General features: G+C 45.6%; 1 protein-coding gene across 5 annotated transcripts; it reads right to left on the reverse strand.

Moving 5' to 3' along the window:
- Window positions 1–1,059: 1,059 nt before the first annotated feature.
- On the reverse strand, window positions 1,060–21,463 carry LOC140419575 (uncharacterized). 5 transcript variants are annotated; one of them, XR_011945873.1, is made up of 4 exons: window positions 21,389–21,463; window positions 19,936–20,019; window positions 3,572–3,774; window positions 1,060–2,744 (listed from the first exon to the last, which is right to left on the reverse strand). XR_011945873.1 is itself a non-coding variant. In XM_072503502.1 (4 exons), exon 4 carries the CDS (start codon window positions 15,303–15,305, stop codon window positions 14,352–14,354), a length of 954 nt encoding a protein of 317 aa, XP_072359603.1. In that variant the 5' UTR covers window positions 15,306–15,426; window positions 19,492–19,599; window positions 19,936–20,019; window positions 21,389–21,463; the 3' UTR covers window positions 14,236–14,351. The 5 variants fall into 5 exon arrangements, 2 of the variants coding, with proteins under 2 accessions (XP_072359603.1, XP_072359602.1); XR_011945872.1 differs by having other exon boundaries at window positions 3,572–3,878; XM_072503502.1 differs by lacking the exons at window positions 1,060–2,744; window positions 3,572–3,774 and adding exons at window positions 14,236–15,426; window positions 19,492–19,599.
- Between the last annotated feature and the right edge of the window lie 747 nt (window positions 21,464–22,210).

Raw genomic sequence — 22,210 nt, forward strand, 5'->3', positions numbered from 1 at the left:
GAATTCCGGAGACATTGGAACCGCGGGTCAGATGTGAGAGAAATGTGTTTTGTGTTGGATTTTCAAACTTTCCATTTTCCACTTTGGGATCTGTCCGGTTTCCCACTCGGGGCAGAAGTGGCACAACCCTTTCCCCCTGAGAATTTACTGGGTTGGACGGAAAAGCTTCAGAAAGTGTACAGCACAGAAGCAGGCCATTCGGCCCAAATGTTGTCTGTTGGTGCATAAATTCCACTCCAGATTCCCCCTACCTTACTCCCTGAGGATTAGCAAAATGAAAATGCAACACCTTATTATGAAACGGAGGGATACAATAATTAGTAAGTAAAGGCCAATGACCTGTTAATGTCCATTACAATAGATTTATTAGCAAATCATATAGAAATATATAAAGCATTTAGAAATATAAAAATAGAATCAAGCAGAGTCAGCACGGTTTCATGAAGGGCAAATGATGGTTGACAAATTTATTGCAATTATTTGAGGTGACAACAAGCAGCCTGGAGAAAGCAGAATCAGTAGTTGTCACCATCTGAATTTCAAAACAGCGCTTGATAAGTGAGCGCATTATTGTCAAGTTTTGGGATGAGACTAAAATAGGTCGGAAGGCAAGTGATGCAGATGGCATGAAGAATATACACAGGGATGTAGACAGGTTAAGTGACTGGGGGAAAACTTGGCAGATGGAAGATAATGTAGGAAATGTGAGATTATGTATTTTGATACGAACAATAAAGGACTTGGATATAATTTAAATGAAATCTGCAGCAACGAGGTATTTGGGGGTCCTCGTGCAGAAATCAAAAAAGGCGAGTATGCAAGTTCTAAAGGGAATGGAATATAAAAATAGGGAAGTCTTGCTGAAACTATACAGTGCACTGGTTAGGCCACACCTGTTATATTTTGAACAGTTTTGGCACTCTTATCTAAGGAAGACATATTGATTTCGAAAGCAGTCCAAATAATCCCGGGTGTGGAGGGAATATCTCATGAGGAGGGTGAAGTGGGGTGTCCTCAGATAAGACCCCATGAAGCCGGATAGCAAGGATAACACCAGAATAGTTCTACATAAGTTAGTTTATTGATTATTGAGACTAATCATATGAATTATACCCTGTAATCATTATTAACCATTAAACACGCATTTTTTAGAACAAAGCAGTAACAAGCATTTAAACTCTTGCTAAAAGCAGTGGCTGCAATGCATGAATTAAGCTGGCTAATTTACCGATGTTTTTAAGACAACAGAATTAGACAGAAATAGTGCGTTCAGCAATAACACAGTCAGATGAATAATCAATTCTTATCAGTGGCCCCAACACCTTATCTCAGACAATTCATGGTGTAAAGAGGAACCAACTTCAACATCCTGCACCCAGATGAACAATGAGGTGGGCAGGAACTGGCTGAGATAAGCAACATGGGAATGCGAGCAAAGCCAAACATATCGGATAAAGTGTCCTGGTAAACAACATGTGGCAGGATGGAGTTACATCATGAGCTGATCACAGTCATCATGTTGCTTAAAGTAAACATCATTGTCCAAAATAAAATTGACAGCTCCAAGGATTGGATCAAGCCCAACTGGGGCGGGCGATTGATTTTTGGAAACTTGTATAATTGTGGCGCTTGTGCCACTGTAAAATAGAATGGGTTGGGCATTTATCCAAATCACTCTCCCTCATACATTGACCAAGCTTGGAAAAATAAAGTTGTCTTAACCAGAGTTGATGTGTCTGCAGGTATTTGTATACAGCTGAGCTGTAACTTAGAAGGAGGAAGCCTACCTAAAAGTCAGCTCAATACTCAGTCCATGAAAACGCTCCGACAGAGGGGCTGAGTAGATTGGGCCAATACTCACGGGAGATTTGAAGAACGAAGGCGGCCTAAATGAGACATAAATAATTCTCAGAGAGTTTGATAGGGTAGATGTTGAAAAGTTGCTTTCCCTTGTGCAAGAGTCCAGGACCAGAGGATATAATCTCAAAGTAAAGGCAGACACGAGGCGCAATTTATTATCTCAGGGTGTAGGGAATCGGCGGAATTCTTAAATGCAGAGCGAAGTAGGGGTGTGGTCTTAAGTATGGTCAAGGTTGAGATGGACAGATTTTTAATCAGTAAGGAAGTCAAGGGATTTGGGGTTAAGGCGAGAAAGTCGAATTGAAAATCAGATCAGTCATGATGTAACTGAATGCTGGCAGTCTCGATGGCCCAATGACCTACATTTCCTCTTACGTCTGATAGTCGACGGTCTTACTCCTTGGAAACCCAATATCATCGCTTTCAGTTCATTATTCTGCAGTCTACAGGGTATTTAGTTATGGAATTACCCATCAAAGTAGACAAGAAATAAATTGAATACTAAATATTGCCCGTTGCACTGACAGTATAAATAGACACAATGACTAATTTGTTGCTCCAATCTAGGCGCACAACTATTTTGTTACGGATCGAATTTCTCAAAGGAGTTGGCAGGTCCTGATGGCTCGCCACACAGTCAAACACAGTTCCACTCAGCCAGGCTTGTGTCGAGATGTTTAATTTGCTGACCACGCTCTCGGTATCTGCCCCAGGCTGCTCGGCAATCTCTGATTTCAGCGGCTTCTTCGCTTCACTCCAGGACACGTTGGCTCCATAAGGAGCATTCGAAATGACGCAGGTTAAGGTTACAGTCGCCTGCAGTAAGATCTGTTCTATTGGTGGTGGCAGTAGTGCTCCTGTGGCATCAGTGCAATCGGAAGGATCTGTGAATAAAATAAATGAACATCAACCCAAGTTACATCTTCAGAATCAGGACAATAGTATACACACTGCTGCCTCACGGCGCCGAGGTCCCAGGTTCGATCCCGGCTCTGGGTCACTTTCCGCCTGGAGTGCACATTCTCCCCGTGTTTGTGTGGGTCTCGCCCCCACAACCCAAAGATGTGCAGGGTCGGGGGATTGACCACACTAAATTTCCCCTTCATTGGAAAAAATGAATTTGGTGCTCTAAATTTATATTTCAAAAACGGATAGTAGTATTCAGCTTTCGCTCACTAAATTGGAATAAATCAACGTCAAAATATCAACCTCTAATGATCGCCTTTAATCATCGATATACAATGGAAAACCAACTTGTTGTGTGAAAACTATTCTCGTTTTGAAAGTAAGTCAGCCCCGGTATCATTCTAACAACCCAGCTTTGCAGTATTCCCAATGTGAATACACCATTGCTGATCTCAGGAACGCAGTAATGATTTATACATAGTTTGGATGAACCTTCCAACACTTCTGGAGCTTTTACCAAGAAAGCGTTCCAGACACACTCTGCATTACAATCAGCTGTCTCAGAATAAACCAGATATCAGGTCCACCTCACTCACGCCGTGATTTCAAAGTGGGGGAAACATTCTTTGCTGTTCTGATACAATCCTGAATAGTGAACAATCCTAATACAGCTCTTACATCAGAATGAAACACAAACTACATGCCTGTAAATTAGAAGTTGTTCTATGCTTTGTACCAATTTTAATAAATTCCTGATTTGGATTAAGACCAGGATGACTTATTCTTTCCTCTGTTCCTCACTTACCAGACTCGGATATTTTTTGACATTGGGTGACCTCTTGATGAGTGACCTGGCAGATAGACTGCTTTGCTGAACCATTCCCCAGCGGAGACTATCAGCCGACTGCTCACCGAGAAGTTCCCGTTCACTTCACAGGGGGGCGAGGTGACAATTCCTGAACCCATGGGTTGTCCATTCTTCAGCCACTTCACCGTCAGTGAATTTGACTGAAAATCAATGATTGAACAGATGATGGTTGCAAATTTCTGTCTCGTGATTTCTTCATTGGAATTCACGGTGAGGAGAACATTTGGAATGTAAATTTTAGAACCTAGTTTGATATTTTATAAAGAAGAAATTGATAATCAAAATGAATTCATCTACGAAACCAAAGTGTAATCAATAGACACTAAGCTGGATTTCCAGGGATCGGGACCAGCGAAGAGTAACCCCCCCACCCCGCCCCCGCTTCCCAGTGACTCCAGTTTTGCTAGGGCTCCTTGATGCCATACTCAGTCAAATACTGCCTTGATGTCAAGGGCAGTCACTCTCACCTCACCTCTCGCATTCACCTCTTTTGACCATGTTTGAACCAAGGCTGTAATGAGGCCAGGAGCTGAGTGACCTTGGGGGAATCCAAACTGTGCGTCCAAAAGCAAGTAATTGGGTAAGCACCGCTTGATAGCGCTGTTGGTGACTCCTTCCATCACTTTGATGATGCTGGAGAGTAGACTGATAAGGTGGTAATTGGGTGGATAGGGTTTGTCCAAGGAGAACCATCCTTGAGCCCAGACCTCCACCCTACCTACTCGGGTAACCCTCCGAACCTTTTTAGACACTAAGGGGCAATTTAGCATGGCCAATCCACCTAACCTGCACATTTTTGGACTGTGGGAGGAAATCGTGCACCCGGAGGAAACCCACACACACACGGAGAGAACATGCAGACTCTGCACAGCCAGTCACCCATGCCAGGAATCGAACCTAGGACCCTGGAGCTGTGAAGCCACAGTTCTAACCACTGTGCTACCGTGCCGCCCCTCCGTACCTCCAGAAGACACTGAGATCGATCATCTACTCAGCACTTCTGGCTGAAAATTGTTGCGAATGCCTCAGACTTTGTATTTTGCACATATGTGCTGGGCTCCTCCATCATTGAGGTTGAGGGTATTTGTGGAGCCTCCTCCTCCAGTAGTTGTTTAATTGTCCACCATCATTCATGGCTGGATGTGGCAGGATTACAGAGCTTAGATCTGATGTGTTCATTGTGGAATAGCTTATCTCCGTCTATTACTTGCTGCTTATGATGTATGGCACACAAGTAGTCCTGTGTTGTAGCTTCACCAGGTCGACACCTCATTTTTTGGTATGCCTAGTGCAGCTCCTGTCATGCCCTCCATCACTCTTCATTGAATCAGGGCTGATTCCCTGGCTTGGTGTTAATGGTAGAGTGGGGATATACCGGACCATGTTTGTGGTTGCAGTTTGAGGTTGAGTACAATTCTGCTGCTGGTGGCCCACAGAGCCCCATGGATGCCCAGTCTTGAGTTACTAGATCAGTTCAAAGTCTTGGGCGGCACAGTAGCACAGTGGTTAGCACTGCTGCATCACAGTCCCAGGGTCCCAGGTACAGTGAAAAGTATGATTATGCGAGCAGTTCAAACAGATCATTTCGTACATGAAAAGTAAGTAAACTAAAAAGAAAATACATAATAGGACAACACAAGGTACACAATGTAAATATATAGACAAAGGCATTGGATGAAGCATACAGGAGTGTAGTATTAATCAGGCCAGTCCATAAGAGGGTTGTTTAGGAGTCTGGTAATAGCGGGGAAGAAGCTGTTTTGAATCTGTTCACGCGCAATCTCAGACTTTTGTATCTCCTGCCCAATGGAAGAAGTTGGAAGAGTGAGTAAGCTGGGTGGGAGGGGTCTTTGATTATCCTGCCCGCTTTCCCAAGGTAGCGGGAGGTGTGGATAGAGTCAATTGACGGGAGGCAGGTTTGTGTGATGGACTGGGCTGAGTTCACTACTCTCTGATGTTTCTTGCGGTCTTGGGCCGAGCAATTGCCATACCAGGCTGTGATGCAGCCAGAGAGGATGCTTTCTATGGTGCATCTGTAAAAGTTGGTGAGAGTCAGTGTGGACATGCCAAGTTTTCTTAGTTTCCTGAAGAAGTATAGGCGCTGTTGTGCTTTCTTGGTGGTAGCGGCGATGTGCGTGGAGTAGGACAGATTTTTGGTGATGGAAACCCTGTGACCAGTGCAGGAGAGGCTGGTTGTTGGGCAGTGCGAGCTGAACAAACATGGCTGGATAAAGACTAAGGCAGATGTCAAGACCCTTGGAGCGAAAACAGGTCTGGAGGGAGTGGGTCAGTGAACCTGGGGAGTTGCATCTTGCATGAATCGTGAGTGTGGCCCAGTCACAATTATGAACAGTAAACAAACCTATCACTGATTTGATGAGATGATTTACCGTGTCCCAGGTGTTGTAAATACTGTGCATACTGTAGATCAGCCTGCTTGCTGCCCATGTCTAAGTGATATAGTATCAGAATAATGTGTGTCTGTATTAAATAAAGTATCCAAACCGCTCATTGTGTTTCATGCCCAGCATCTTGCCTAACTGTGGATCTTCTGTTTTGCTAACTGGGAACAAGAATCTTCCTGTTTACTAATTGCCCTATGGTGGCTGCGTTACCCAGAATCCCCCGCGCTGCAGGAAGTTCCCGATCAGAGAGTGTACGAGGCCAGTGCACAGGTGCAGTGTGGCTGTGTGCCCTGAGCATGCTCAGTGTCAGTCATGGTGAGAGAGTGAGGAGGAGCTGGGTTGAACACAACAGTGAGCTGTACCCCTGTGAGAAGTGCATCTCCCACTCTCTGTTTGACTCTTCTGCAGCTTCCTGTGATGGTTGAGTTGGACAAGGAACTCTTATCTTTTGAGCTAGAAAAGGCCATTGATTGCTGAACAAGCAGAAAGGTGCCCAGCAAGGATGGAATTCCAGCTGAAATGCCCACACACAGAAAGTCCCATCGACTGTCACACCTTCCTGCCCTCCTCTTTTGGGCTGTGAGACTGGTCCACGGAACATGTGTGATGCAATAAAAACTGCAGTGACAGAGGAGACAGCATCAACTACAGGGACATCTCACTCCTTAGAGTCAGGGGAAGACCATCACTTGGGTGATGTTTAAAAGATTCATCTACTTGCAGACTGAGTTTATCCAGAAGCAAAGTGCGGTTTCTGTGCTGACAGATCTACAGTGAACATGATCTTCTCCACACACCAGCTACAAGGGAAGAGAACAATTGGGATTTGATCTAAAGTGTTTGTGCTGAGAAAGTGAAATGTTCTAATTACTGAGTGAAAGTAAACCTTTCAGTGTGAATCACAATTTACTGGTACAATTGGAAAAGGGGCTGGTTTAGCACACTGGGCTAAATTGCTGGCTTTTAAAGCAGACAAAGGCAAGCCAGCAGCACGGTTCAATTCCCGTACCAGCCTCCCCGAACAGGCGCCGGGGTGTGACGACTCGGGGCTTTTCACAGTAACTTCATTGAAGCTTACTTGTGACAATAAGTGGTTTTCATTCATTTTCAAAAGGCACCAAAACGTTTCAATCTCTGAAGATGAACTTCAGCCTTGAAGTTATGTTTCAGAGCTCACACGCTGCGGGAAGCTTTGTAAATGTTTCCTCTTCCCTTTTGTAAACAAGCAGAGAAGTTAACCTTTTCTCTGACAGCACGGCAATGATTTGAAATAAAGACTTTGACTTTAAAGATTTGGCTTCATCCCATTTGTTGGGGTCATATTCCCGTGCAAATCAGCGCGGGCGGGATGGAAATTTGCCAGAACATTAAAAAAAAATAATCCTAATCTTTATTGTCACAAGTAGTCTTACATTAACACTGCAATGAAGTTACAGTGAAAAGCCCCAAGTCAGCACATTCCGGAGCCTGTTCAGGTACACCGAGGGAGAATTCAGAATTGTCATGTGAGAGTACCTTTAAGAACTGGGTGTTTATCAAATAGCTGCAGTGGATGTACCATTAAGAACTGGGTGTTTATCAAACTTACAGCAATTAATTTTAATGGACAAACCTTACAGCAATTAATTTTAATGGATCCAAAACTTTCTCTCTCTCAAAAATCTCACTTCCTATTCATGTCTTGTCAATTTTCCTCAATACTAAATACCCACAAAAAATGACCTGGATATCTGTAAATCTTGAAATGTATGGCCACAATAATGTTTCGAACCACAAATAAATCCAATAGTGGTGCAGAGTAACTTATTTTCTCTTATCAAGGCAATGATGACATCGGTGATCTCAAAGCCATTTGGAATCTTAGCTTTTACTTGGATGGGGGGGGGGGGGGAGAGGGGTAAAGATGAGGGAGTGAAACCAAGACATTTGTTGCCTGATCATAGCAGATATATATGTTACACAAGATTATTGGTTAATAAAGGCAGTAGTTGGCGTCTATAATGGCATGCTCTGGAACTTCTCGATGGAAAAAGAGCTGTATTAAAAGAAAACTTTAGAATGTTGTGTATGTTATGCAAACTAAACTCATTCAATAAGAATTGTTGGAAGTTTTTGCTTATTATTTTGCTGCATTGTGGTGCAGATTAATTGTGACGTCAGTGTGTTGAGGATTGTTTTAATATTTGTATTTATGAAAATGACTTTCTGTTAAGCAGCTCTTGTGTATCAAGTAATATTGTGTTTGTTTACAGTCTGGTTCTACGAGATGATCCTGGATAAGAGCGAAAGTAACAGGGTAGTTATTATGGGAGACTTTAACTTTCCAAATATTGACTGGAAAAGATATAGTTCGAGTACATTAGATGGGTCGTTTTTTGTACAGTGTGTGCAGGAGGGTTTCCTGACACAATATGTTGACAGGCCAACAAGAGGCGAGGCCATGTTGGATTTGGTTTTGGGTAATGAACCAGGCCAGGTGTTGGATTTGGAGGTAGGAGAGCACTTTTTGGACAGTGACCACAATTCGGTGATGTTTACGTTAATGATGGTAAGGGATAAGTATACACCGCAGGGCAAGACTTATAGCTGGGGGAAGGGCAATTATGATGCCATTAGACGTGACTTGGGGGGGGATAAGGTGGAGAAGTAGGCTGCAAGTGTTGGGCACACTGGATAATTGGAGCTTGTTCAAGAATCAGCTACTGCGTGTTCTTGATAAGTATGTACCAGTCAGGCAGGGAGGAAGGCGTCGAGCGAGGGAACCGTGGTTTACCAAAGAAGTGGAATCTCTTGTTAAGACGAAGAAGGAGGCCTATGTGAAGATGAGGTGTGAAGTTTCAGTTGGGGCGATGGATAGTTACAAGGTAGCGAGGAAGGATCTAAAGAGAGAGCTAAGACAAGCAAGGAGGGGACATGAGAAGTATTTGGCAGGTAGGATCAAGGAAAACCCAAAAGCTTTCTATAGGTATGTCAGGAATAAGCGAATGACTAGGGAAAGAGTAGGACCAGTCAAGAACAGGGATGGGAAGTTGTGCGTGGAGTCTGAAGAGATAGGCGAGATACTAAATGAATATTTTTCATCAGTATTCACTCAGGAAAAAGATAATGTTGTGGAGGAGAATGCTGAGACCCAGGCTAATAGAATAGATGGCATTGAGGTACGTAGGGAAGAGGTGTTGGCAATTCTGGACAGGCTGAAAATAGATAAGTCCCCGGGTCCTGATGGGATTTATCCTAGGATTCTCTGGGAGGCCAGGGAAGAGATTGCTGGACCTTTGGCTTTGATTTTTATGTCATCATTGGCTACAGGAATAGTGCCAGAGGACTGGAGGATAGCAAATGTGGTCCCTTTGTTCAAAAAGGGGAGCAGAGACAACCCCAGCAACTATAGACTGGTGAGCCTCACGTCTGTAGTGGGTAAAGTCTTGGAGGGGATTATAAGAGAGAAGATTTATAATATTCTAGATAGGAATAATATGATCAGGGATAGTCAGCATGGCTTTGTGAAGGGTAGGTCATGCCTCACTAACCTTATTGAGTTCTTTGAGAAGGTGAGTGAACAGGTAGACGAGGGTAGAGCAGTTGATGTGGTGTATATGGATTTCAGCAAAGCGTTTGATAAGGTTCCCCATGGTAGGCTATTGCAGAAAATACGGAGGCTGGGGATTGAGGGTGATTTAGAGATGTGGATCAGAAATTGGCTAGCTGAAAGAAGACAGAGGGTGGTGGTTGATGGGAAATGTTCAGAATGGAGTTCAGTTACAAATGGAGTACCACAAGGATCTGTTCTGGGGCCGTTGCTGTTTGTCATTTTTATCAATGACCTAGAGGAAGGCGCAGAAGGGTGGGTGAGTAAACTTGCAGACGATACTAAAGTCGGTGGTGTTGTCGATAGTGTGGAAGGATGTAGCAGGTTACAGAGGGATATAGATAAGCTGCAGAGCTGGGCTGAGAGGTGGCAAATGGAGTTTAATGTAGAGAAGTGTGAGGTGATTCACTTTGGAAGGAATAACAAGAATGCGGAATATTTGGCTAATGGTAAAGTTCTTGGAAGTGTGGATGAGCAGAGGGATCTAGGTGTCCATGTACATAGATCCCTGAAAGTTGCCACCCAGGTTGATAGGGTTGTGAAGAAGGCCTATGGAGTGTTGGCCTTTATTGGTAGAGGGATTGAGTTCCGGAGTCAGGAGGTCATGTTGCAGCTGTACAGAACTCTGGTACGGCCGCATTTGGAGTATTGCATACAGTTCTGGTCACTGCATTATAGGAAGGACGTGGAGGCTTTGGAGCGGGTGCAGAGGAGATTTACCAGGATGTTGCCTGGTATGGAGGGAAAATCTTATGAGGAAAGGCTGATGAACTTGAGGTTGTTTTCGTTGGAGAGAAGGTTAAGAGGAGACTTAATAGAGGCATACAAAATGATCAGGGGGTTGGATAGGGTGGACAGTGAGAGCCTTCTCCCGCGGATGGAAATGGCTGGCACGAGGGGACATAGCTTTAAACTGAGGGGTAATAGATATAGGACAGAGGTCAGAAGTAGATTCTTTACGCAAAGAGTAGTGAGGCCGTGGAATGCCCTACCTGCTACAGTAGTGAACTCGTCAACATTGAGGGCATTTAAAAGTTTATTGGATAAACATATGGATGATAATGGCATAATGTAGGTTAGATGGCTTTTGTTTCGGTGCAACATCGTGGGCCGAAGGGCCTGTACTGCGCTGTATCGTTCTATGTTCTATGTTCTAAAACACGCATTTAGAATTTGCGAGAAAAGAATATCGTGTATAGTTGGGACTTCCTAAAATTAATGCTAGTCTTGAAGATGTGAATAAGATGTAGCGAGATGCTCTTCGTTTCAGTCTCTGAATTGGGTAATTATTGTTTGACCAAATGCTTCATAAAAATAAAAAAAATGTAGTGGTAAAATCATTCAGGTGGTCACAGTTTAAGAACTTTTTGTTGATTTCAACAACAACTTAATCCTCACCTTTCAAAAACATTTTGTTTCTGTAGGGCAAAATGACCTGGCTAGTTAATATACTTGGCTGTCAAATTTTCCCTTTAGAATACCATAGAAAAATGATAAATCTCTGCCTAAAAGCTGCTAATGATCCTGTCAAAAGAAAATCGGGTGGAGTACAACTACCTGAAGTTTACTTTCTCTTGTGAGAACATCTCACAAATTTGTTGTAATTGATAAGACTGTTTCTCATTCAAGTTTGTGAAAAAACTTAAGGTGGGTGAATTAATTTAATAAACAGTAAAGTTTACAAAAAAAAAAAACTGGGTGTTTATCAAATAGCTGCAGTGAAGACAGACAGCCCAGCTCCACCCACACTCTGATATCACTGCATCCACCCAGGAGAGTCCTGGAGGCACTTGTGACCTCGCTGGTGCGTCAGCAGAGTGGATGACCGAATTAATCCCTTCCCACACAGGGAAAAGATGAACGCTCCCCCCCCACCCCCCCACCCCTGGTGTGAATGCGCTGGTGTTTCAGCCGGAGGGAATGCTGAGTGAATCCCTTCCCACACACTGAGCAGGTGAACGGCGTCTCTCCAGTGTGACTGCGCTGGTGAATCAGCAGATCCATTTTGCCTTTGAAGCTCTTCTCACAGGTGGAACATTTAAAAGGTCTCATGTCAGAGTGAACACGTTGGTGTGAAGTGAAGTGGGCAGACTGAATGAATCCTTTCCCACACTCCAGGCCGGTAAATGGTCTCACCCCAGTGTGAACGCGCTGGTGATCCAACAGTTTGCATAACTGAGTGAATGCCATCCCACACTTGGGGCAGGCAACTGGTTTCTCCCCAGTGTGAACTCGCTGGTGTAACAGAAAGCTGGATAACTGAGTGAATCTCTTCCCACACCCAGAGCAGGGGTACGGTCTCTCCCAGGTGTGAACCCGCTGGTGTATCAGCAGATTTTCTATTCTTTTAAAGTTTTTCTCACAGTCGGAACATTTAAAAGTTCTTGTGTCAGAGTGAACAAGTTGGTGTGTAGTAAGGTGGGTTACTCGAATGACCCACTTCCCACACTCGGAGCAGGTGAATGGTCTTTCCGCGGTGTGGCTGCGCCGATGAATTTCCAGCACAGGCGGGGATATGAATCCCTTCCCACAGTCCTCACATTTCCACGGTTTGTCCATGGTGCCGGTGTCCCTGTGCCTCTCCTTTTGGGGTTATGGAGAGAGGACAGGGTAAGTACACCTGGGTGGGGTGCTCTTTTGTCGGGTTAGTGCTAACTCGATGGGCCTAATGGCCTACTTCTGCACTGCAGGGATTCTATGATGCTGCCAGACCTGTTGAATTCATCCAGCATAGGGCAGCACCTTAGCACAGTGGTTACCATTGTTGCTCCATAGCTCCAGAGTCCAAGGTTTGACTCCCGGCTTGGGTCAGTCTGTGCGGAGTCTGCACGTTCTCGCAGTGTCTGCGTGGGTTTCCTCCGGGTGCTCCAGTTTCCTCCCAAAGACCTGAAAGACGTGTTGTTAGGTCATTTGGACATTCTCCCTCAGTGTACCCGAACAGGCGTCGGAGTGTGGTGATTAGGGGATTTTCGCAGCAACTTCATTGCAGTGTTAATGTGAGCCTACTTGTGACAATAATAAATATTATTTCCTGTTTTTACGTTTTTAATCCACAAATTATAATCCACAAATTATATTTATTGAACCACTATACCATCACTACCCGGACCAGGGGCAGCACGGTGGTTAGCATTGCTGCATCACGGCGCCGAGGTGCCAGGTTCGTTCCCGGCTCTGGGACACTGTCCGTGTGGAGTTTGCACATTCTCCCTGTGTTTGCGTGGGTTTCGCTCCCACAACCCAAAGATGTGCGGAGTAAGTAGGTTAGTCACACTCAATTGCCCCTTAATTGGAAAAAATGAATTGGGTACCCTAAATTTATTTTAAAAACTACTCGGAGCAGTGTGTTGATGTTTCAGCTGTTCTGTCGGATTTTCTCTCTCAGTCTGATCTGATGGGTCTGTGTGGGGGTATTTCCCTGGTATTGTCCATGCGTTTGGTGTTTCTGTATTTTAGGGAGCAGGTAGAACTTCCTTGGCCTGTTGTACCTCAGATATTCCATCTGTTTTTGGTTAATGTGTCTGGAATCTTTGAGTTCTTCCAGTCTGTCTCCAATTCTCCTTCCTGTCTCGGGTATATGGGTCCAGATAGTTTGGTGTTGTGATTCGTGTTGTTCTATTGTCTGTCTGTCTCCAGCAGGTATTGTTGTTTCTCAATAATGACTGCGCTATTCGGCACTGAGGACCTGGGTTCCAACCTGACCGTGGGTCACTGTCTCGGTGGAGTTTTCACATTCTCCCTGTGTCTGCATGGGTTTCAACCCACATCCCAAAGATGTGTAGGTTAAGTGGATTGGCCTCGCAAAATTGCCCCTGAATTGGAAAGAAATATAATTCAGTACTCTAAATTTTTAAAAATGACTGTGCTGTTGTCCTTGTCTTCTGGTCTTATGCACGTATCCGTGTTGGATCCAAGCTCCCGGATTATCTGTCTTTCTCTCCGGGTAAGACTCTGTTTGTCTCTTGTATTTCACTGTGACAGGGCAGAGACCTGATTGAAGGGATTCAAACATGGGAGTTCTGGGAAAGATGGACAAGGATTTGGGAGGTGACAACATGTTCAAAGAGTTTGGAGAGGAGACGGAGGTTGAAGATGGGGCAGTAATTTGTAAGGATGGCAGGGTCAAGGGTTTGTTTTATTGAGGAGGGGTGATGATGGCAGATTTGAAGGACAGAGGGACAGTAGCTGAAGAGAGAGAAATGTTGACAATATCCATGGACACAGTTGGCTGATCTGTAGCTCAGTGGGAATAGGGTCGATGGAGCAGGAGCTGTGTCTCATGGACAAGATGAGCTCTGAGAGGGCATGAGGGGAGATGGGAGATAAACTAGAGAAAGATGTGGGTTCAGGGCTCGGGAAAGGATGAAATTTAGAGACAGATTGATCCGGTGGGCTCGTGGAAGGGAGGGAAGCAGCAGAGGCAGCTGATCGGATTTACTCAATCTCAGTCACAAAGAAGCTCGACAAGCTCCTCACTTCTTGTTGGAGGTGAGGGTGGAAGAGACAGGGGAGAGCGAGAGTACTTCAAAAGGAACTAACTGGTGTCAGAGTAATTAAAAAGTTTCAACACACTGTATATTTGACACAAATCTAATTTATTTGGCTTTTATTTTGACAGAATATTAGCCCCAAAAATGGGCTGGAATTGTTCTCAGCAGAAAGAGACCCAAATGAACATGGTTCAGTCCTGAATGTGAGTAACAGCAAAATCCAATCACTATGGTTACTTGTGGCCTCGTTGGTGACTCAGCAGGTGGTATAACTGAGTGAATCCCTTCCCACACTTGGAGCAGGTGAATGGTCTCTCCCCAGTATGAATTCGATAGTGGTTCTGCAGGGTGGATGACTGAGTGAATCGCTTCCCACACTTGGAGCAGGCGAATGGTCTCTCCCCAGTGTGAATTCGCTGGTGTGTGGAGAGAGCGGATGACTGAGTGAATCCCTTCCCACACTTGGCGCAGGTGAATGGCCTCTCCCCAGTGTGAATTCGCTGATGTGCAATGAAGTGAGATGATCGTCTGAACCCAGTGCGGCAGTGAAAGCACCTGAACGGTCGCTCGTCAGTGTGAATACGTTGATGGCTCATCAGATTCCCAGAATGTTTATAGCACTTCCCGCAGTCTGGACATTGAAATGGTCTCTCATCAGTGTGAACTCGCTGGTGATTCAACAGGTGGGCTGAAATAGTAAATCCCTTCCCACACTCGGAGCAGGTGAATGGTCTCTCCCCAGTGTGACTTCGCTGATGTGCAGTGAGGTCAGATGATCGTCTGAACCCAGTCCCACAGTGAGAGCATCTAAACGGTCTCTCATCAGTGTGAACAGGTTGATGGCGCATCAGTTCCGCAGAACTTTTATAGCACTTCCCACAGTCTGGACATTGAAACGGTCTCTCATCTGTATGAACTCGTTGGTGACTCAGCAGGTGGGATGACTTAGTAAATCCCTTCCCACACTTGGAACAGGTGAATGGTCTCTCCCCACTGTGACTGTGTCGATGAGTTTCCAGCTTGGATGGGACAGTGAATCCTTTTCCACAGTCCGCGCATTTCCACGGTTTCTCCTCAGTGTGACTGCATTTGTGGCTTGTGAGGCCTGATGATTGACTGAATCCTCGTCCACACACACTACACGTGTACGGTTTCCCCGCACTGTGAACGATGCTTTTTCCTTCCATGCTCAATGATATTCCGCTGATATTCAGGATATGATAAATTGAGGACTCTGTCAGATCCTGATGTGATGCTTGGTTTGAGTTTCTGGACTTTGAAGCCTCCCCTTCGAAACACCCGGTGAAACTGATTCAAAACAGAAAATAGGGAGTGAGAGAGAACCCACAAAAACACAAAGGCAGGTTGTGAAATTGAGCTGAATGAATCTGGTCATTTGTGGGGCCGGCACTGGAAAAAGTGACCATGAAAACTGCTGGATTGTTGTAAAATCCCAACTGGACTCTTTGGGGGGAGAGAGAAAGAGGTGAAGAGGGATTTTGTATATTTACAAGACATATTAAGAGAGCAGTTGGCAAAGCAAATTCGATCTCGAGTTTCATAAACAGTAATATTGACACCAAAACTATGCTTCTGGCGGCACGGTGGTTAGCACTGCTACCTCAGAGCACCAGGGACCCGGGTTCAATTCCGGCCTTGGTGTCTGTCTGTGTGGAGTTTGCACTTTCTCCCCGTGTCTGCGTGGGTTTCCACCCGGTGCTCAGGTTTTCTCCAGCATTCCAAAGAAGGGAAAGTTAGGTGATATATTGCCCCTTAGTGTCCAGGGATGTGCAGGGGCAGGTTAGGTGGGGCTATGGAGTTACAGGGACAGGGTAGGGGTGTGGGCCTAGGCAAGGTGCCCTTTCAGAGAAGGAGTGCAGACTCGATGGGCCGAATGCCCTCCTTCTGCACTGTAGAAATTCTATGGTTCTAATTCTATTCTGTGAATCTTTATAAAGCTCTGGTCACCACTCTTCAGGAAGAATGTGAAGGTTCTTGGAGAAGGTGCAGAGGAGATTTCCCAGAATGGTTCCAGCAAAGGAGGTTGAGGGGAGATTTGATTCAGAGACACAAGATTATGCCAGATTTCCATCGGGTGGACAAAGAAACTCTGTTTCCATTCACTAATCGTACAAGCAGTCGGGACACAGATTTAAAGTTTTGGGTAAAACCTGGACTGAACGATACAAGATCCTGAGGGGTTTTGACAGGGTGGATGTGGAGAGGATGTTTCCTCTTTTGGGAGAACCTGGAACAAGGGGATCCCTGTTGCAAAATGAGGGGTCACCCATTTCAGATGGGGATAAGGATTTGTTTTTCGCTTGAGGGTCGCAAGACAGGGGGTGTCATAGTACTTAGCACTGCTGCCTCACAGCACCAGGGACCTGGGTTCAATTCCCTCCCTGACTGTGTGGAGCTTGTACTTTCTCCCCGTGTCTGTGTTGGTTTCCTCCCACAGTTCAAAGATGTGCAGATTAGGTTGAATTGGTTCGGATGGTATTCGCTGGAGTTCAGAAGAATGAGGGGGGGATCTCAGAGAAACTTTTAAAAAGTGGGTGGCGCAGTGGTTAGCACAGCTACCTCCTGTCGCCGAGGACCCGGTTCGATCACAGCCCCGGGTCACTGTCTCTGTGGAGTTTGCACATTCTCCCTGTGTTTGTGTGGGTCTCACCCCCACAAATCCAAAGATGTGCAGGGTATGTAGATTGGCCACGCTAAAATTGCCCCTTAATTGCAAAAAAAGAATTGGGCACTCTAAATTGATGTTAAAAAAAAACAGGGCAAGTCTGAGTAGATTCAGGAAGGATGTTCCTGATAGTGGGTGTGTCCAGAAATAGGGTTCGCAGTCGGAGGGTGCGGGGTAGACCATTTAGGACAGAGATGAGGAGAAATTTCTTCACCCAGAGTGGTGAGCCGATGGAATTCATCGCCACAGGAACTAATTAAGGCAAAAACATTGCATGTTTTCAAGAAGCAGTTAGATAAGCACTGAGGGTGAAGGGAATCAAAGGATATGGGGGGGGGGGGGGGGGGAAGCGGGATTAGGCTATTGAGCCTAATCAGCTCTGATGGTAATGAATGGTGGAGCAGGCTCGAAGGGCCAAATGGTCCCTGGTCCATGGTAGACTGGTACAAAAGGTGAAGTCACACGGGATCAGGGGTGAGCTGGCAAGGTGGATACAGAACTGGCTAGGTCATAGAAGGCAGAGAGTAGCAATGGAAGGGAGCTTTTCTGATTGGAGGGCTGTGACTAGTGGTGTTCCGCAGGGATCAGTGCTGGGACCTTTGCTGTTTGTAGTATATATAAATGATTTGGAGGAAAATGTAACTGGTCTGATTAGTAAGTTTGCAGACTACACAAAGGTTGGTGGAATTGCGGCTAGCGATGAGGACTGTCAGAGGATATAGCAGGATTTAGATTGTTTGGAGACTTGGACGGAGAGATGGCAGATGGAGTTTAATCTGGACAAATGTGAGATAATGCATTTTGGAAAGTCTAATGCAGGTAGGGAATATACCGTGAATGGTAGAACCCTCAAGAGTATTGAAAGGCAGAGAGATCTAGGAATACAGGTCCACAGGTCACTGAAAGTGGCAACACAGGTGGAGAAGGTAGTCAAGAAGGCATACGGCAGGCTTGCCTTCATTGGCCGGGGCATTGAGTATAAGAATTGGCAAGTCATGTTGCAGCTGTATAGAACCTTAGTTAGGCCACACTTGGAGTATAGTGTTCAATTCTGGTCGCCACACTAACAGAAGGATGTGGAGGCTTTAGAGAGGGTGCAGAAGAGATTTACCAGGATGTTGCCTTGTATGGAGGGCATTAGCTATGAGGAGCAGTTGAATAAACTTGGTTTGTTCTCACTGGAACGACGGAGGTTGAGGGGCGACCTGATAGAGGTCTACAAAATTATGAGGGGCATAGACAGAATGGATAGTCAGAGACTTTTCCCGAGGGTAGAGGGGTCAATTACTAGGGGGCATAGGTTTAAGGTGCGAGGGGCAAGGTTTAGAGTAGATGTTCGAGGCAAGTTTTTTTACACAGAGGGTAGTGGGTGCCTGGAACTCGCTGCTGGAGGAGGTGGTGGAAGCAGGGACAATAGTGACATTTAAGGGGCATCTTGACAAATACATGAATAGGATGGAAATAGAGGGATACGGGCCCCGGAAGTGTAGTAGACTTTAGTTTAGACAGGCAGCATGGTCGGCACGGGCTTGGAGGGCCAAAGGGGCTGTTTCTGTGCTGTAGTTTTCTTTGTCCTTTGGTCTCCTCCTGCTCCTATTTTCTACATTGCTCCGTACCTATGCATGTAAATGGTCCAGGAGGTGTGAGGAAGAATGTTTTTACAAAGCCAGTGGCAATGACCTTAAACTTGCTGCCTATGACGGAGTTTGGAAATAGACTAAAAAGACACAAAAAAAATATATTTTTAAAAATTGGATAGAAACCCGAGAGAAATAAAGCTGTGAGGATACAGAGACAGAGCAGGAGAATGACTCTGACTGGATTGCTCCAGATAATAATAATCCTTATTAGTGTCACAAGTAGGCTTACATTAACACTGCAATGAAGTTACTGTGAAAATCCCCAAGTCACCACACTCCGGCGCCTGTTCGGGTACAGAGGGAGAATTCAGAATGTCCAATTCACCTAACAAGCACGTTTTTCGGGACTTGTGGGAGGAAACCGCAGCACCCGGAGGGAACCCACAGCAGACACGGGGAAAACGTGCAGACTCCGCACAGACAGGGACCCAAGCCGGGAATCGAACCCGGGTCCCTGCCGCTGTGAAGCAATGGTGCTAACCACCATGCCACAGTGGTTAGCACTGCTCCCTCACAGCCCCAGGACCCGTGTTCGATCCCGGCCCTGGGTCACTGTCCCTGTGGAGTTTGCACATTCTCCCAGTGTCTGCGTGGGTTTCACCCCCAACTAGGGACACCCACCTGCGAATGTAGCCGCGGAAAAGGGGCAAACAGTCTGGTCAGATGACCCCCTAGGTCGCCCACTGCCTGGACCTATAACTGACGTGCTTGGCCAGGCCCAGAAGCAGGTTCACAAGGAGGGAAGTGGCTCTGGTTCGCGAGGTCTTCGGCCCAAGTAGGACTCAGCAAAAACACAGTCCGTGCTCCCACCCTGGAACGACCACCCAATGACCTCCTACCTGCTGGTGTGTGGGGTCTTCAGTCCGGGAGGGGGCTCAGCAAACACACTGCCCACTCGAACCCCCTGTCCCGGGACAAGCACAGCGGATAGAATAAGGAAAGTTTTATCCTCGCTGAAGGCAGATGTTATCAGTTGGGAAGAATGGGCCGGGCCCTCAACCCGGGAGGGGGGCCAGCAACACGCAGTCCAAAGGGCTTTACTCCCACCTTGTTGTTGAAGTCGCCTCATTGTTGTTGTTCTTCTCTCCTTCCTTCTATCCCCTCTCCTTCCTCCAGACAACTCAGCAGCAACCAGCACTGAAAACAGGCAGCAAACTGAGCAACAGCAGCAGAGAGAGAGAGAGAGAGAGAGAGAGAGAGAGCAGCAGCAACAGCAATAGAGAGAGAGAGAGCAGCAGCAACACAGAGAGAGAGAGAGAGAGAGAGAGAGAGAGAGAGAGAGAGAGAGAGAGAGAGAGAGAGCAGCAACATCTGCAACAGAGAGAACAGCAACAGCAGCAGCCACGTTTCACCACAGCAACAACCTCGCAACACCAAAGTCTGCAGTGGGAGTGCCAGCTTCGGATTGGCCATGCTAAATTGCCCCTTAATTGGAAACAAATAATTGGGTAGTCTAAATTTATCATTATTAATAATAATAATAATACTCACGTCAGTCACAATTTCAGTGTTTTCAAGTTTACAATCTCCTGCTGCAACCTTCGGCTGGAAAGATATCAGAAGCTTTGGAAGCAGCTGTCAAAGGAAATGACAATGGTCAGAAATGCTAGTCGAGGTTAAAAATTAAGATCAGAGAACATTTATCTTGGTTTGAGTTGCTGGGTGTAAATCCTCCCCTAACCCCCGGTAAAAGCACTGTGAATTCTATGATCATCTATGAAAAGGAGTTTCCAAAATCCATCACTCTTCGAGTCCAGGATAGAAATTCCAAACATTCTCCCCCCCTTGTTGCCAGTCCCAGGATTACTTTTTTTTTTTTAAATTAGAGCACCCAATTCATTTTTTACAATGAAGGGGCAATTTAGCATGGCCAATCCACCTACCCTGCACATCTTTGGGTAGTGGGGGTGAAACCCACGCAAACATAGGGAGAATGTGCAAACTCCACACGGACAGAGCCGGGATCGAACCTGGGACCTCGGTGCCGTGAGACAGCAGTGCTCATGTCCCAGGATTATTTAATGCGGGTTCTACTTGCTTTGGAGGCAGTTCAGTGAAGTTTCATTTGTCTGATTCCTGGGATGGGAGAGTTTGTTTTATGGAGCAAGATTGAGCCTGTTTGGTCTGTACCGATGGAGTTCAGAAGAATTAGAGGTGAACTTATTGAAACATCTAAGATTCGGAGGGGTTTTGCTGAAAGAATATATTCCCACATGGGGATCCAAGAACTAAGGGAGACAATTTAAAGATAAGAGTTCTCCAATTTGATACTGAGATAAGAAGAAATGTCTTCTCTCAGAGGGTCATCAGTCTGTGGATAAAAGCAAATTACTGCAGATGCTGGAATCTGAAACAAAAACAGAAAATACTGAACAATCTCAGCAGGTCTGACTGTATCTGGGGAGAGAAAAGGGAGCTAACGTTTTGAGTTTGGATAACTCTTTGTCAAAGCTGAGTTTGTGGAATTATCTTTCCCAGAGAGCAGTGGCGCTGGGTCAGAGTATACTCAAAGCTAAGTCTTTTGTTATCGACTAGTGAGTCAAAGGTTTTTTGGGGAAGGCAGGAAAATGCAATTTGGATCTGCCATGCCTTTATGGAATGTCCCTGCTGCTAATTCTGATGTTATTATTCTTCTGTTCTTTGGATTGCCACACATGGCATTCCCACCTCCCCCCTCTGGAGAGGCCTGTCAATCATCGAGACAATGATTTTCTTTCCTGGTCATCGGATCCTGAAGCACCGCCTCTGTTACGTCATCAAGATGGCCCCTCAGCCGGAGCTAAACAAAGATGGCGGCCGTAGATCTGGGCCTGATACCGGATAAAAGCTCCGCAGCTACAAACGCGGATTTTTCAGGGTCTTATTCCGGCCTTGTGACCAGCAGGGGGTGTTTATGAAGCCTTCACTCCCTCCCCTCCCGGCTCCATTCCTCCCTCCGCCTCACCGAGTCTCTCCGCCCGAAACAGCCGTTCCCGCACTCGCAGACGTCCGAGCAAGTGACACTGCGCATGCTCTGATACAGCCCAGCATTGCGTCTGCGCAGTGGGCTCCTGGGGATTGAATAGGGCACATTCACAGCCGCAGGGAATGTTGGGTAACCGCCGCACCATTGAAACTGTAAACAGTCAATACAAAATAACTTGGATTACCAATTTCTAAAAATAATCAAAAAAATGATTGTCAATAATAATATTCCGCTGATCTCCATTTCTCAAAATGATTAAATGCTGCTCTCCTGTGGAACAATGCAGAACTTAAGTTTTTTTTTCCCAATGGGCCCTTCCTCTCTCCTCCCCAGAAGATGCAAACTCTTGTTGGGTTCAATTCCAGAATCAGTAATTCTTCCATCTTCTTCCCTCTTGCTCGTGATACTGAATGTTGAGTGTTTTCTGGAATGATCCAGCACAGATGGAAGTCACTCGGCACATCGTATCTGTACTGATTCTGTACAAGAGCTACCACTTTTCTGGTTAAATTCCATTTGCCACTGTTCTGCCCATATGACCAGCCCATCTGTTTCATCCCGTAATTTAAGGCTTTTCTTCTCGCCAGTTATTACACCAACAATTTTCCATCTGCAAACTTATTGACCATATCACCTACCTTCATGTATTTCAAGTCCTCTATTTTATATATAATTACTATTGGTGGCTGAGGATGCACCAGGATCTCCAACAGCACCTCAACCTGTGTTTCTTTCCTGTGAGACAATCGAGATTTAATAGCTCTGGAGAAACAATGCTGAAAAAGCGGATGTTCTGGCCAA

Source organism: Scyliorhinus torazame, chromosome 5 (genome assembly GCF_047496885.1).
Source record: "Scyliorhinus torazame isolate Kashiwa2021f chromosome 5, sScyTor2.1, whole genome shotgun sequence".
NCBI classification, from domain to species: domain Eukaryota; kingdom Metazoa; phylum Chordata; class Chondrichthyes; order Carcharhiniformes; family Scyliorhinidae; genus Scyliorhinus; species Scyliorhinus torazame.